This window comes from Aulonocara sp. 'chitande type north' Nkhata Bay, linkage group LG13 (genome assembly GCF_057382095.1).
Source record: "Aulonocara sp. 'chitande type north' Nkhata Bay isolate Kocher_YH1m ecotype deep benthic linkage group LG13, A_spYH_male_GT1.1, whole genome shotgun sequence".
In the NCBI taxonomy this organism is placed as follows: Eukaryota; Metazoa; Chordata; class Actinopteri; order Cichliformes; family Cichlidae; genus Aulonocara; species Aulonocara sp. 'chitande type north' Nkhata Bay.
Window position 1 is genome coordinate 6,427,105 of NC_141356.1, and position 16,527 is coordinate 6,443,631.

The following is a 16,527-nucleotide window of genomic DNA, read 5'->3' on the forward strand; positions in this document are numbered from 1 at the left end:
CTGAAGAGAGACCACTTAAAATGGATAGAGGTTGTTGTTAGGGGTGACATTCAAGGTTAATATGAATATGTAGTATACCGTCAGTCATCAGCAGCTCTCAGTAGGGCATTTCCTGAATTTCCCCACTGAGCTTGTCTGGCTAATCAACTTGCCTGATATTTTCAGGACATTAAGAAACAGCCTCACTGAACTATAGCAGACTGACCAGAAAGTGTTTTGATCTGTTTGCTAGAATCATTGCAGTCACCGCCGCAGTCTTGTAATCTCTAGCCCAGAAACACTGGTGAATATCTAAGTGTATTTGTAATGTACTTTATTAATTGTAAAAACACAAAAATAAGGATTGTGACATAATTCAAATAAACATTTAAAAAAGAAATTGACCTGTAACACTGCCTGTTATACTTCTTCATAATATTTATGTATATCGGGAATCACGGACAGTATGAACAACTGTGACAAACAAAACGCAGGCAGTGTTACAGGTTAATCAATGGAGTTTCACCTAAGAGGCAAGGGTTTGGTTCCTATGTGAAGACAAGAGTCAGCATTGACTTGATTTGTTTAAAGCACCTGCAGCTCCCTTGTGTCGTCCTCGGGATTCCCATACACTTGTTTGCCACACACCTAGGGGTCATTTTTGACCCGAGGACAACACAATGGTTAAGGTGATACAGAAACAGCTGCTTTCTGTTATAAGTTATAACATTATTGGCAAGTTGTTTAAATACTTAATTTTGAAATAACCATTCATACTTAAAATACTTTGTTAAAGTAGTTTTATTGGATTAAAAACGACTATGTCAGCCGCTCCAAATGGCAGACACGAGAACGCAGCATTGACTAAACTGAGGTCTGACAACATCGACAATTTGATAGCTGCAGTTCAGAATCTATGTAAATCAACACAACACAAACCTTTGTTAGCTGTTCATTAATAGGCATTTCAAAATAACCTGAGACATCATGTTTTGCCTTTTTATAGATTTTTTTATAGATTAGTGAAAACACAGTGTACTTTCGGTTATTTTGTGTGAGCTTTCCTTCCACACTTAAAGGTTTAGTAAGTAGGAGGGAGTGCAGGTGAATGTGAGGAGGAGAAGGAAGGACGGAGAAGTAATTGACTAAAGCCCTTCACCATAGCATCACCTCCAGTGCTTTTACTAATTACCGCAGTCACCCAGGAGGCCACTGAGCCAGAAGCTTTATCAAAAACCTAAATGTATTTAGCTTTTTAACCCTTTAACTCCTCTTCACTTAGACACGCGCACATCAGATTACATTTCTCCTATTTGTGTTGTTTTTTTTCCCCCTACTTCTTCGTTTTATTACTTTACTGCTTACGCCTAACATTTGGCACATTTAAGAGGATCGTTTTTTGGACCCATGCGGCGCTCCTCCTCTGCGGTGAGAAGGTGCTGTGTGAGCTCTTCAGCACATTGCAACCGTGCTGCAGAAGCTGCTGGAGCTTCAATGAGAAATCCTGTTAGAGGAAGGTTTCAGAGCAGCAACAGAGAGGCAAACAGGGGGCAGACCGTAGCAAATGTATGTTTGTCATTTAATCTGTCATTTTCAGTTGCATGAATTTTCTTGAACTTTTCAGAATATTTTGCAGGAGATACAGCAGACGACCCCAAACTAGAAAATGATTTGAACATGTGGAGCTGCACTGGATATGAACCCTGCTGCAACACCTTACGTGCTTTTAGAATCGCTGTCTGTGGGGTGGTTTAAAAGGATTATTATGACGAATATAGCACTCTCATGGGCATTTATTGCCCATACCACCCGAAACTAATATCTGGAAAATTTATAAAGGGGCAGATTCATATGTCTGACATTATTAAAATTCGAATCTCTCAATAACGTATTCCTGACGAGTCGCTGAAAGTCTGAGGATACGGACGCCACTAAGATAAGAATCCCCTCAACCTATAAGCAGCACTTTCCTTGCAAAGCAAATCCTCAGACACCTGCGTGATTCAGGGGTTTAATATGGAATGTTCTCGAGGCTCTCCCATCATGCACTGCTTGTGAATGAGATAATTTGTCTGGGGGCAGACGGGGGGATTGTGTGGCACAGCAGTCAAGTTGATCCACAGTGATTGACTGTAATGCTCCCCGTCAGACAGGCTCATGCAATGAGACTTAGCAGCTGGAGACAAATCAATTTCTCTCCCCTCCCAACAACCCACCTATTTCTCCTCATCTACCTCTTTTCCCGTCCTTCCACTCTTGACAGCATCTGATGGCATATCCAGCCGACCATTACACCGACCCCTGTCAAAAATCTGCCACACCATGTTGGACCGCACACCTTAAACGCTTCTGTTTTTGCTATTAACTAACACCGATCCGGAGTGATGAGTGCTGATCTTTCCTCTAAAACTTAACAGAGGATTCACTATAGAATCTCCATCAAATATCTGACAATTATTGATAAAAACTTCTTATACCAGCCGTCGGTGTCAGTGATATCGAAAAGAAAACTCACATGACAAGTGCAGTCATGTAAGTGTAAAATAACACTACATGTATAGCAGGAAACAAGGGAGAAATCTAAGGTAATGTATTATGTAATGTATTGTAATACTAATTTAAATCTTTTTACAGTAGTTAAAATTTATTCATATTAATTTAGATGGACAAACAATTAAAATATACCCAGCACATGAGATGCTGCAGTGTGTTTTAAAGGGAAAAGGTCACCCATCAAGTCCCTAAATAACCCAAATAAATAGATAAACAAAAACAACTTTAATCTACTGTCTGTGTGTCATGTATAATTATCAGTTACAGTAATTTATGGTACCAAGAAGGCGTTAGTTATATTTTAGTGGGTACTTTGCTGAGAGGTCATGTTCTACTTGGGAAGCATCCATAGACCTAAAAATATCTCTGCTGCAAATAGCCTACAGTGAAACTCTAAGACTGAAACTGTGTGAAAAACTAGACATGACAGAAAACTATTTGTGACTTTAGAAAGGAAAATGTCCCAGCAATTATGATGGTGCTCAATACTCGACCCGAGGAAAACCACCGGGTAACAAATTAAGCGACTGTAGCCTTTGGCAGCTCACCTCTCTCAAATAGAGAAAAGAATACAATGCTCTTTGCAATTATATCATCCATGTGTTTTGATTAGTGACATGAAATATAATTTACAAAATCTTACAATATTTGCAAAGTTTTGTAAAGTGTATATGTGCAAAACTGTTGTTTTGGAGACACACACATGGATCCTGCTGCTGTATGATGCTGCAGGTGATTAATGAACTGTTTAAAGAGCACTTTCACTCGCTGGGCCCACGTCCTCATTTGAGGTTTGATAGCGTTTTAGTAGATAAAGGAGAAGGGCTTGGATATGAATTAAGCTGCAGTTTGGGGAAGGCCTCGAAGGGGCCTGGCGGCAGCTCCCGGGCCTGGCAGATCCCCGTGTATTAAATAGAAGTGAAGAAGTTAAAGAATTGAAAAGGGAAGGGAGGGTGGGGCAGGTAAACGAGAACTACGGCTTGTAGAACTGGGGGGACATATATAGATGAGAACCGGAAGGAGCGTGTTTGGAGGCGTGGTCCCGCTCCTGAAATTCTGATACTTTAACTCCAACAAAAAGTGATTCTTTGCCTTCATAAATATGAAGCAATAATTTTGAATAAACTGCAACGGAAATAAAATCAAATGTTTGTTTATTCAAATAATTAATCATTAAGGAAAGTATGATTGGTATAAAGTGTATACCAGTCAAGTTTATTTTTGTTTTTGACAAGATTTTGACCAGAATTTGATCAAATTCAGCATTTGGGGCATAATTATTTTGAATGAGAAGACTACCACACATTTTTAATAGATGTGAAGTTTCAGAGCAAAGTGAATCCGGCTACACTTAACCTACATAAAGTTGTGTTGTGATTTTTGGAGAAGTCTCTGCGTGTGCTTCTTTTAGGCTTTGAACAAAGTGATTTGCAGACTTTGTTCTGTCCTCTGTTAGTTTTATGATTAAGGGGGGATTTTAAGGCTTCCTCTTATTTGTGACAGTGTCTCAAAGCTGTTGTCACATGATAAAAGTAGCAAAAAATGTATCAGAAAATAAAATGGTATATGGAAGAACATCTTTCTTTGAAAAAGACTACTTGAAATTAACATAGACTGTTCAGAGTTTTTGCTTGAGTGTTATCTAAGGCGCTTGGAAATAAAAAAATTCTGGACGTGATAGGGTGGGGCTAGGTTTCACAATGAGCTCACCCGAAACCTTGGCTAATTGTGACCTACACTCGTTTTCACACCTTGGCTCATGTGATTAGGTAGAGGATCATTAGGGGTCCTTTTGTCCCTCTTGGGGGGTTACTCCCACTGGGTTTAAATCTGGGGCTCTCCACCATTTGACCCTAGAACTGAAGAAGCTTCTCGGATGAGAGGTGAAATGTGTTCAAGCAACTTAAAGAAGTCCAGACGCTTTTCTTTCCAAGCTCTTTAGACTACAATGGCCTGGATGACTGAGAACCTTCACAGACATATTGCTTGAGTGTTATTTTGTGAGTTGTTTTTATTCTGTTTGCGATCCTTATGCTAAGCTGTGGTAGCTGGCACAGCTTTCTTTTGGCTGTGGCATCAATCTTTGCATAAATCTGTGCATTTAACTCTTGGCAAGTAAGCTAATGAGTATATTTCCCAAAGTGTTGAACTGCCACTTCATTCAGCTTACTTTGCCCATTAAAGAGAATTCAGACCTGCAGGACTGTGGTTAATGCCAAATTTATGCCTTAATGTTCCATCCTCCAGCTTTACTCCAAAGCCCTTGCCCTCTGCTGGAGCTGAATATGACCATGAGTTGTCCCCAGCTGTGCTATGTATATCCTGGACAGGGTCCAGAGAAAGGACAGTGCACAGTCATAAAAACAGAAGATAAGCATAAGCATAGGAACAAAAAGAGGAGTTGCTGTAGCTACTGACTAAAAGGCACTTTAGGGTCTATTTATATCAGATGATTGCTGTTCCTAAACTCACTCAAAAGCACAAGACTGCATACACAGCCATTTTGTTTGAGTTTGAAGGCTTTTTTTAAAAAGTAGATTGGCCAACAAAGAGGATGAGTGCATTCAAGGGGGGCAGGATTTTGTGTGCATATTCATATTAGAATGGGTGCATTAGCAAGAATTTTAATGCGGTAGACCTTTTCGAATAAAAACGAGGCAGCAAGTAGAATGAAATATATCACACGCTCTCGATACAGTTTCTGCATGTACTGTACATGTGCTTCACTTGGGACCACGTCTTAAGGAAACACATGCTGGCTTTCCTAGAAGGGATAAAAGGGGAATGAGGGTTATAAAGTGCTGGGTGCTTTAACATCTACTAGCTCTTCTCATTTATGCTTATCTAGCTGACGCGTGTGTAAATGGCTTTCTGCTGGAGCAGGGTCCCCCGGGAGAACCGTTCCACTCACACAGACAGTGACAGGCCAGTAATGCTCCCCCCGAAAACCCCCTGTCTTTGCCTCACCTCCAGCCACCCCTCACCGACCAGCCCAGACAAACATCTTGATTGTAATTGAATTTTCAGAACGGCTGCTGTGTGACGGAGTAACGATTGGAAGGGAGAGCGACAGAGAGAGAGAGAGAGCCACAGTAAGAAGGGGTGGAAGGGAGGAAACTGAGGATGAAGACGGAGGAAGATGGAGTGGTGGAAAGGTTAGAGTAATGACAGAGGCTAAGATTGAACAGGAAGGAAGAGGAAATAGCATACTGTTGTATAGCATGACAGTGGAGGGAAAGCCAAGGACAGGAAGCTGCTGGGGGATTAGCTTTGTTTCTGCGCCGAAGTCTTGACGGATCGTAATATACTGTTGCAATGCAAGTTTCATGGTTCACATACCTGCCGTGCGCATGCATAAGTGTAGCTGACATGTGAAAGATCAAGGAGAGGGGGAAAAAAGCACCGAATAATCTGCGGTTAACATTAGAATATCATCCTTGAGAACATTTAATCCGACACAAAGTAAACAGAACTAAACATGGTAATACCTAGGGGCATAATGCACTGTTGTTAAGATCATACTTTATTAGTTCCGCTTCACATCTTTCTCCCATTGATATTATTGTTTGTTTGTTTTTTTTTTTCTCCAGCTAGCCTTATATAGTCTTGATTTAATTGGATAAACCGCCATTACATCAGCTATGTTGGCAAGTGAGGTCAGAGCTAATTCACTTAAAACACGTGTTAAAATTAAAGGTAGTTCTGCTAAATTTCTTGGTGGCTTACAACATAACACGAATGCTGTATTTCTGGGGTTGTTGCTATGAAAGCTAAAATAACTGCCACTTAGCTGTATAACTCTGTGCTTCATTGTTGTGTAGTGTTTTTTTCATTTTGTCTATTAAGTGACCTGCCCTCTTTATGATAATGAAAGCTGAAGTCGAGGATACAATCCATTTTCTGTATGTCTGATAAGCCAGTTTTGATAAGTTCGCCATCCCTTTCCTATTAAATCCGCACTCTCTTTCCATATTCGGTGCTCTGATGAATAGCAGATGCCCTAAATGAGCACTGACAAGTTTATCGCCGGGAAAACAGATTTGTTTATATAGGAAAATTTACACTTTGATTTGTGGCAAAGAAAACAAATTGTAGGTGGCGATTCCTCCCATGGAGTGTGGTCACAGGCACACCGACAAGTTCCAATCACACATCATTGATCTTTGTTCATTCATTTTAAAACACTCATAAAGCTGCATTCACCAGTGGCTCCATACTGTAGTGGTTAACACATTTGTCCCAAAACAGAAAAGCTTTCCCAAGAGGAGAGACAAATTCTCACGTGGTGTTTAAAAGAAAAAAAAAAGCTGCCAAATCAAATGTGTGTGTCCATCTGCTGTGGTAACCAGTCCATTCACAGCACAAGTCAGCATCTTTCATCTGTCACCTTCTTTGACAGCTTTTTTAATCTTCCTGAAGTCTTATTTTGACAGTGTATTTTGTGTGACACAGGATTTGTAAATGTCTTTTCACTTCCAACTTTGATATTCTTGCCCTACTGACCCTGTCTCACTCTCTCTTTTTACCCCTCCCCCCATTACCCTCAAAGATTTTATCTAGTCAGCGGTGGAGTGCCCCTCATCATCTGCGGGGTCACGGCAGCTGTCAATATAGACAACTATGGCAGCAGGGAGCAAGCGCTGTAGTAAGTCCTAGATTTGCTTCTTCCTGAGTCAGTCTGAGATGATGTTTCACATTGTTATGCAAATAAAGAGTTTTTTTATGTTTTACTCCCAAAAATTAAATTTGATTTAATCTTCTTTAAACGCTGTTAGACGGGTGTATACATAGACACAAGCGTATGCTCCCTTTGGTGGATGTGTATTTCATTTAGTTACTCTCTTCTCAGTAAACACATAAAGATGATGTGACTTTATGAAGGTAACCATTTAATTACAAACAGAAAGTAAACTTTGAATTGTTCCATATTTCTTATGGTATTAAAGTGCAGTGGTGTGTTTGTGTGTGTTGCAGCTGCTGGATGGCGTGGGAGCCCAGTCTGGGAGCATTCTTTGGCCCCGTAGCTTTCATCGTCCTGGTCACGTGCATCTATTTCCTCTGCACATTCATCCAGCTACGGCGACACCCTGAAAAGAAGTACGAGCTCAAGCAACTGACGGAGGAGCAGCAGAGGCTGGCTGCTGTCGATGTGCCGACACACTGCCACCAGGGAGCCGAGCCCGGAGCCCTGGCTCCACCACCCAGCGGGAGCCACTGCCCCGCCGGCTGCCCTGGCATTCCCATCAACCCCGCGCTGCTGGCCAACGAGCATTCCTTCAAGGCTCAGTTAAGAACAGCGGCCTTCACCCTATTCCTCTTCCTGGCAACCTGGACTTTTGGGGCACTAGCTGTGTCACAGGGCCACTTCCTGGACATGATCTTCAGCTGCCTTTATGGTGCCTTCTCCGTCACCCTCGGCCTCTTCGTCCTCATCCATCACTGTGCCAAGCGGGACGATGTTTGGCATTGCTGGTGTTCCTGCTGTCCTGGACGAAGCGCCGACGCCTCCTCTGGTGCCCCCGCGCCCGCTCAAACGCGGCCCAAAGTCAACGTGAACGGAGATACCCCCGGGCACGGCCACGGCCACAGCCACTGCCACCATGACTCACCTTGTCAGGCTAAAGCTCTAAGCTGTGGCCATGGCAGCTTAGCTCACTGTAAACACGCTGCCCTTCCTTCCTCACAAAATCACATGACGTGTCTAGCGCCAGTGACGCCGTGCTGTGCCGCACTGCACAGCCAGCAGCTTATGGAAGAAGAGCCCGCGGCCACGCATGTGCTGCTGCACGCTGACCCGGAGGGTTACCGGCCGGGGATCCAGTTGCACCCCTGCCTAAAGAGCAGTGCCAGGACTAAAGGCCGACATCTCAGCCGCAGGGATGGGGCCGGTGCTTGTGGAGCGGGGAGTGAGAGGGAGTACGCCTATCACATCCCCTCTAGTGTGGATGGAGGCAGCGTGCACAGCTTACACACTGACAGCCCCCACAGCACACACGAGCGCCACGCCCACATCTGTCCACACCTGGCCCACGAAGGCCACCATGACGTGCATCACACATGCCACGCTGCTGCAGAGTCCCTGGCATGCCATAATCCCTGCCACAGGCACATCTGCTGTGCCAAGGCAGACCTTTTCCCTTCTCTGTGCCCGGCAGAAGCAGGAGACACGGGCGTCTTCCTGTGCGGCTGCGGCAAAGTGGCTGAGGAGGACCCCGTGGCAACACATCACCATTTGGAAATGCACGCCCCGCGCAGACAATCTTACCCTCAGAACCCGCCCAATCAGAACGGGATTCTAAAGGGGAGCCTGCATGAGGGTCTCCTCTACACGTCAGACAGCACAGGAAATATACGCACTGGACCCTGGAAGAATGAAACTACTGTGTAGTGTGGGAAGACTGAGAAGAGGGGATGCAGGCAGCATTCCTGCTTCCCCTTCTAGGATAATAAAAAAACAAAGAATTGTATAACATTTTAAAACATCACAATCAGCGTGGGATATTTTTTTATTTTAATGTCCTCTTGATTTTATGTGTGCTGTTTTACTGTACAGAATTCCATTTGAACGCTCTCCTTCAGGGGGCATCCACTGACAGAAACCGAATTTCTTCCATCACAATGAATTTGTGAAAACGTGTGTCGCATGGCGCCTTCAGATGTAATCGAAGGTGTCACCACTGTTCCATATTACTACAGATCTATCTCTCTCTATATATACAAGAAAATGAATGGTTGTACGTATGAATTTGTGTGTGTTAACGCTCAAAGGCAACACGCTGCAAGATATTTTTTACACTTTGAAACACGTCAAATAGTCTCTGATGACAGTGAACCTCCAGTACTTAAAAGAACTTCTTGGCATCCATGCTTTAGACAACTAAACCAGCAGTTTTAGACTTCATGGGTATTTTTGCCATTCGGTCAAGCAACTGTGAATATCTACTAGAGTTTTCTAAAAAAAAGAAATATATATAAATATATATAAAGATACTGTTGCTTACAAGAGATGTGTGGATGCCAGTTAAGTTGTGAAAATTCAAAGCAACAGAAAAAGAGAAGTGAAATTAAGCATCCTCTTATCCAGGTCAGTATTGATCGTGCTGTCTATATGATGTCTTCACTGTTGTGTTTCTTTTTCTTTTCTGTTCTGGAGAGAATAACGGCACATCAGCAGCAACAGCATTGTGTGTAGAAAGTTACTGTCAGTGAGTCATTGGATCCATTGTGCCATAAAGAGCCAGGTCCTCACAGCAAAGTTCATTGCCAAACCGGTGTGCTGGTTTTTATTCCATTCAGCTCAGTTTGCACACGCTTCATGTGACGGTATCACATCAGCTTATGTTTCTCTGTACAATCAATCTAGAAAAAAAAACCCGCAACAACAATAACAGCAAGCTGCATCAACATAACTTTGGGAAACCAGCCCAGCGTCCTGCAATTTTCCCTCCTATTAAAATGCTAATAAAATATTTCAGACTCACCCGACATTGGCCGAAGCCAAAAAAATGATACATGGCAGACACCAGAGCAAATTCGGCCCTGTTGTGTTTTATAAATTTATAATTTGCCTTATAAAAGCTCCAACGCATGCATGCTTATATGTAGCTGTGTTTTAATGGTGTAAATGAATGCCTTTCCACAGACATATCATTTGACTCGACCCAATGCAGCTTGCCATGTGTCCCTTTTTGAAGCACTTGTGGATTATTTCACTTCTCAACAGTACTATTTGGCTCTTGTGACCTTCATGTTGCATCACTTTAAAAAGGACCCATTATGCTCATTTACAGCTTCATAGTTTTTTTTTAATCTTCAATCTTAGAGTCATCTTTGCAAGATTCATAGTTTAAATGAATCCTTCTTTATCTTATACCAGGCTTTAGTGCAGTTATTTCTGGGCAACTGCTTTAGCCCAGAACACCCAGTTTTCTCCTGATTGGTTGCCCTTCAGAAACAGCACATGTGTGGCCAAAAGTAATAGCCAAAGCTGATACCCCCCTCACTGAATCAAACAGAGTCGACACTAGAAAAAAAACATTTAGAGAGGTTTCAAGATTGCTTTTGACATTGTAACAATATATGTATTACAGAAAATAAGATAAACCATAAGCTATCCCTTTATTCTTACATTTATTCAGGAGTCCAGTCAGTAAAATCATATGTCCTGCTTTGGTGACAGCTTTTGTCAGGACTGCTAACAGATGAAATGTGGATCATTTCTTTTTTTGTTTTTTTAAACCGTGAAGGTCACACTCTCTTTGAAGAATTGCCTCTCGAAAGAGAAGCCAAGAGAGTCTCCGTGTTGATTTAGAAGCGCTTGTTTGTTTTATGAATGATAATATTTAATACAATGCTCCAGACAAAACAAATCATACATTTCATCAGACCAGCCAACACTTCATAAAAAAAACAACATCCAAAGCATAATCTCACAGCAAAGCCCACTCTCGCGAAACCACCTCAGCATGCGCACCACCTCTCTATCCATCTCGTGCACTTTTTGTCCGTGTATATAGAATTGGTTTCTGATGAATTATTTTTTATGAGATTTAAGATATTTAAGAATAAAATAAGTCTATGTAAAAGAAAGTTGTATGGGAAAAAACTGACCTCTCAGTGTTATAATGCTCAGTATCTGAGTTTAGAAATGTCCTTTTTGTTTTCAAATGCCTTTTTTTTCTGTCGACTTCATAAAGTATGCAGACTCGCCGTGTGTTGTGAGACTTATCCTGTCATATCAGAAATAGAAATGCACTACCCATTATAACGTTTGGCCTGCCAGAATAGTATTTGTCACTTACGGTGTCGTTATAATAGAAGTGCTTGTTCAGACAGACCTGAATTAAGGAAAGAAATTCAGAGAAAGAAAGCAAAATATTAATGTGACAGTCCTTCTGGTTGAATGGCAAGGCTTTGAACAGTAAAGGAAGGCAATGGTAGACATCAAAGATGATGCATGAACCTCATAGCTTTGCACAGGGCCATTGGAGTTATTGCCAGGGACTGGGACAAAATGGGATGTTATGGGTTCAGCTTATGGGTTATAAAACATTGGCCCACAATTGATCATACAATACAAGCTCCTTTGAGCCACCTTGGATGCTAGCAGCCAGCGGCCCTGGCTTTATAGTTATTGGAAAGGGATTTGTAACAGTATCACAACGAAATCATCCCACATTAAACCGAGAGAACATCGGTCTAGGTTAATTGCTGTACAACATGTGCATTTGCTGGTGGTGTGTCTTAGGAGCAGCCCGAGCTTTTCAGTGTCTGTGAGACGGTGTGTTTGGTATCACAGGCCGCCATAGGCCACCTTCTCTGTCGCCATCAGTAACAGATGTACTGCCCCAAACAAGCTAGCTGGCTTCGTTTCGGCTCACCAGGCGCCTGCTGGAATATTCACCTGTGGTACTGTGACAAAACCTAAAGCCAGTTTTCAATTTTTTCTACATTGACACAGATTCCAATAAATGTATTTTTTCACCATGCAACGGACGAGCGCGTCTTTGGCTTTGTGTTTGTGTGCCTGCCACCTGTGTGTATGTGTGTGAAAGTGCATTTAACATATGTGAATATGAATCCAAGTGATCGCAAAAGCCTGTTTTTTCCCTCTTCTTCTTCTTCTTCTTCATAATTCTCTTTTATAACTTCTGCCAGCGTGATGAAAATTGAGATGTCTTTTGGACTCACCATGGGGGAGGAATCAAGTGATAACAGGCTTGACTGCTGTTCCTGCTGCTGCTGCTGTGCGAGTGTGTGTGGTGCATGCCCAGACTTTTGTCCACATACATGCACAGGCATCTGCACGTGCACATATCTTGCAGGAAATGAGACACTGTGTCTTCTGCGCATCACAAACGGCACCCTGATTTGACAGGCCGTGAAACGCCTGAGCACATTTAATATGCAGCTGGATTTTTTTTTCTTTCCCAAGGCCACACAGCTCTCTCTTCAGCCTCACAACCATCAGATTATTCGTGTGACTGAAAGCCATGTGAAATATCAAACCCCCGATCTCCTTCTCTGTTGGCTGTGAGGACCCAGGCTTAACATGAGTACTGCAGGGTGTTATGAAAGGTGAGTAATGGATGTCTCGAGCCTCTATCTTTTAAAGAAACCAAATTATTTTGTGTGCTGCAGTGCCAAATGAGTAGCTGCCATCCTTGTATATGACGCTTGCCCGTGTCTTTGAATAAATAAGTGTGTGTGTTTTTTTAAGTGCTCAACAAAGAGTCAATAAAGCACATGGATGATTCACCGTGAGGCTTGAAGACTGAAGGCCGTGGTAGGTGAGGCCATGGTGGTTTGGCAAAGGGAGAAATTGGCCCAGGGAGGCAGCTGTTTCATTAAAAATTAATCTGATTTTAGCAACACAGATGTGTGTTTATGATACAATTAACAGTGTTTTAATTTCCTGTTGTAATAGATAGGCCTATAAGTAGGAGTATTAGCCAAAGAAGAAGAGCAGGAGATGTGAAGAGAAATGCTTATGTGCCCCTGCAAAGAAATACGCTTCATGTATGGTACGGAAACCATACATGCAGTACAATTAGATTTTACTGAGGGGCTTCTATCATGATGCAAGAACTGTACATATGAACAGGGGCATGATTTGTGAGTCTCTTTGTAAGCCTGTCTCTTAACACGTGTCAAAATTGCTGTTATCTTTCGCTATCTCTCATGTAGATCTAACAACATATGCCACGTAAACAATGTTCCTCTGGTGTATAGAGACTTGTATTACTTTGTCTTACTTAATCAAGAATGTCTTTGATTTCTCTCAGACCATGTTATACCGTTTATATGCCTTTGGCTTCCTCCCTTACTCCCCACACGTTTAGTAGCTCTACCCCCCCTCCTCCTCCTCCTCTTGTCTTGTCGGACAAGACTTGTGATAGAAGGCTGTGATCGTCATGCTAATGTTGTCCTTGGCTTAAATAACATGCTAGAGATTCGCGGGGTGGGGAGAGCGAGAGGGAGCAGCAGAGTGAAGGCGGGGTGGTGAGGAGGGGGCGGTGGATGGAGGGGAAAGCAGGACGGATAGTTTGAGGCTTATGAGAAGAAAGACACGGCGAGGGAGGTGGAGAGATCAAAGGGGAAGAAAAGACAGAAAGAGGTGGGCAAAACTTCTTATTAGATATCATCACTTGGTTTCTTGGAAGCTACATTTCTAATGGGTGTCCGTGAAATTTGTGTGTGTGTATGTGAGAGTGCATCTCAGGCTTGCTGCAGTGGAAGGTAATTTACTCCAGTGCCAACGTCACGCCCACTGGTTTTACACATGCAAATCCGTTCATCTATCTGAACGAATATCTATAAACATCTATAAACACTGTAATGTAGCCTATAAAGGTGGAGCTCCTCAGATAATGACAGAAAAGAATGTTGTTCCAATAATTTAATAATTTACTAAATACACTCATTGCCCACTTTGTTTGGTAAACGAGTTTGGTAAACCTTGCTAGTAAACCTTGTTTTGCCTTCAGAACTGTCCTAATCAGTTCTGAGGCATCACACAGTTTCAGTAACAATACTCAGGTGTGGTGTTAAAACAATGCTCGGTTGGTACTAGGGGCCCAAAGTATGCCAGGAAAATATCCCCATACACCAATAAAACACCAACAACAGTTTTAACTGCTGAAACAAGGCAGGATGGATCCGAGTTGTTATGCCAAGTTTTGACATAGCCATCCAAATGTCACAGCAGAAATTAAGGCTCAGGCAACATTTTTCCTGTCTTCTGTTGTAGACTTTCCCGTTCTTAGTTGACAGGAGTGGCACATGTGGTCTTCTGCCCAACTGCTTGAAGGTTTGGGTTTGGTGTCTTCAGAGATGCTCTTCTGCATACTTTGGTTGTGATGAGTCTTTATTTGAGTTACTGTTTCCTTTAGTAATCTACTCTGACCTCTAGCATCAACGTGGTCCAAAGAACTGCTGCTCACACGATATTTTTTCTCATTTCAGACATTCTGTAAAAAAAAAGACAAGGCTGTGTTAAAATCCCTGTAGATTACAATTTGTGAAATACAAACACGCCACATTCGAACTCTCTTAAGTCACCTCGCTTCTCCATTCTGATGCTCAGTTTGAACTTTGGTAGCTTGTCTTGAACATGTCTACATGCTTAAACAATCCTGTTTTCCTGCTATGTGAGCTATGTATTAGCTCTTTGCCTTAACAAGCAGTTGAACAGGTACACCTAACAAGGTGGCCAGTGACTGTGTGAATCATTTTGTTAACGTTTACCTCCATTAAATTGCTGCTTATTCTATGCCTATGTATTTTTACTCTTTACTGTTTTCTTACTGTAGACGGTCTGTTTTACAATATTTTTTATGCATTCTGTAGAGAATCTTTATACTGGGCTTTTTCATATTGGAGAAAGAGAGGACAGAAATCACAGGTCTATATAAGAAATGAATGATCAACCAATCACATTTAACCCTTTATTGTGCTGTTAATGTCATACTGTCTTACTGGGACACCTAAAGAAATGTACCATCACTAATGTGTGTTTTCGCTACTTCTAGGAATTACTAGTTCTTATCATGCTATCACCAACACTTGCTATGAGTCACCTATGACTTGCTCATATCAGCAAAAATGAAAAACAAAAAAAACATAGAAGCTTAACACAGACTGTCTGATTATCACTTTGTATGTGTTTAAGGATTCATCATGGTCCTGATGGATCCTATCTGTCTCATTTGTTTGTCCTCAATAACAGCAGCTGTGCTCTTTGCAAGCACAGATTGTTTGATTTCATCTCTTTACGTCTCTCTGGGTTGATGATTGCTTAATTTTTACTCTGTGCATACAAGAGCACAGTTTCAATGTGATAAGAATACTCTGGACTTACAGGAGAAAGGCTAGCAGATATCTTAAGAACAAGCCGAAGCTCTGCATGAATGCAGCCACTTGGACATAAAGACAACTTTAGAACTAAAGGAGCACTGAGGCCTTTACAAAGTGCAATATTACATTTCTTTCATTGTTACTTGAGAAAACTGGTAAAGTTAGCCTCAGTCTCGCTATCGTGTAACTTTCTTTTCCATACGTGTTTTTTTTTTCTATTCTTTTTGAGACAGAAATTTCAATTACTTTGTTTCTGTTCATGAAAGCAGGCCAGACTCACATTCACTGTTTATGTAGCTTTATTTCTGTCTCCACCATTCCTCTTTAACAAAAACCCAAAACAATACAAAACAGGCTAAAAAGCAACACTGTTGAACTGAGCAATTACTACACTACACCGGTTAGGCACAACAAATGACCACCTGCCTAATATTATGTTGGTCTCCTTTTACTGTAGGTAAAAGGTAGGAGGTACGTGTCAAAGTAACATTCAATTCCATTTTATTTTTATGGTGCCAAATGGTAACAACTTAATTGCCTCAAGGCACTTTATATATGTAAGGTGAAGACCCTATAATAACACAAAGGAAACAGAAAACCCCAACAATCATATGATCCCCTATGAACAAGTGATTTGGAGACAGTGGGAAGGAAAAACTCCCTTTTAACAGGAAGAAATCTCCAGCAAAATCAGGCTCAGGAAAGGGCAGACATCTGACGTGAACATTTGGGTTTAGGGGATTAACACAGGACCCAGAGATGACTAATAACTGATAATTAAATGGCATCCACATAGATGGCAGGACCCAAAGTTTCAGAACATTGCACAAAGCATCACACTGCGTCCACTGGCTTGCCCTCTTCCTATAGTGCATCCTGCTGGTACCAGGTGTTCTCCAGATAAGCAATGCACTTTCACATGGCCATCCACATGATGTAAAAGAAAGCATGATTCATCAGGCCTGGCCACCTTCTTCCTCTGCTCTGTGGTCCAGTTCTTCTGCTCATGTGCTCATTGTTGGCACTTTTGGCAGTGGACAGGAGTCAGAGTGGGCATTCTGACTGGTCTGCAGCCCCATGCACAACAAACTGTGATGCACTGTGTATTCTGACAGCTTTCTGTCAAAACCAGCATGAACT

The 16,527-nt window shown here is 42.0% G+C and overlaps 1 protein-coding gene across 1 annotated transcript in view; it reads left to right on the forward strand.

Annotated features, from left to right (window-relative positions):
- The window catches only part of adgra1b (adhesion G protein-coupled receptor A1b), a 194,554-nt gene extending 182,509 nt beyond the window's left edge, over window positions 1–12,045 (forward strand). The window contains exons 18-19 of the mRNA XM_086258391.1: window positions 7,082–7,177; window positions 7,507–12,045. Of these exons, the coding sequence (XP_086114517.1) occupies window positions 7,082–7,177; window positions 7,507–8,920 (1,510 nt within the window). The 3' untranslated portion in view covers window positions 8,921–12,045. The remainder of the gene's footprint in view (window positions 1–7,081; window positions 7,178–7,506) is intronic.
- Window positions 12,046–16,527: the final 4,482 nt, after the last annotated feature.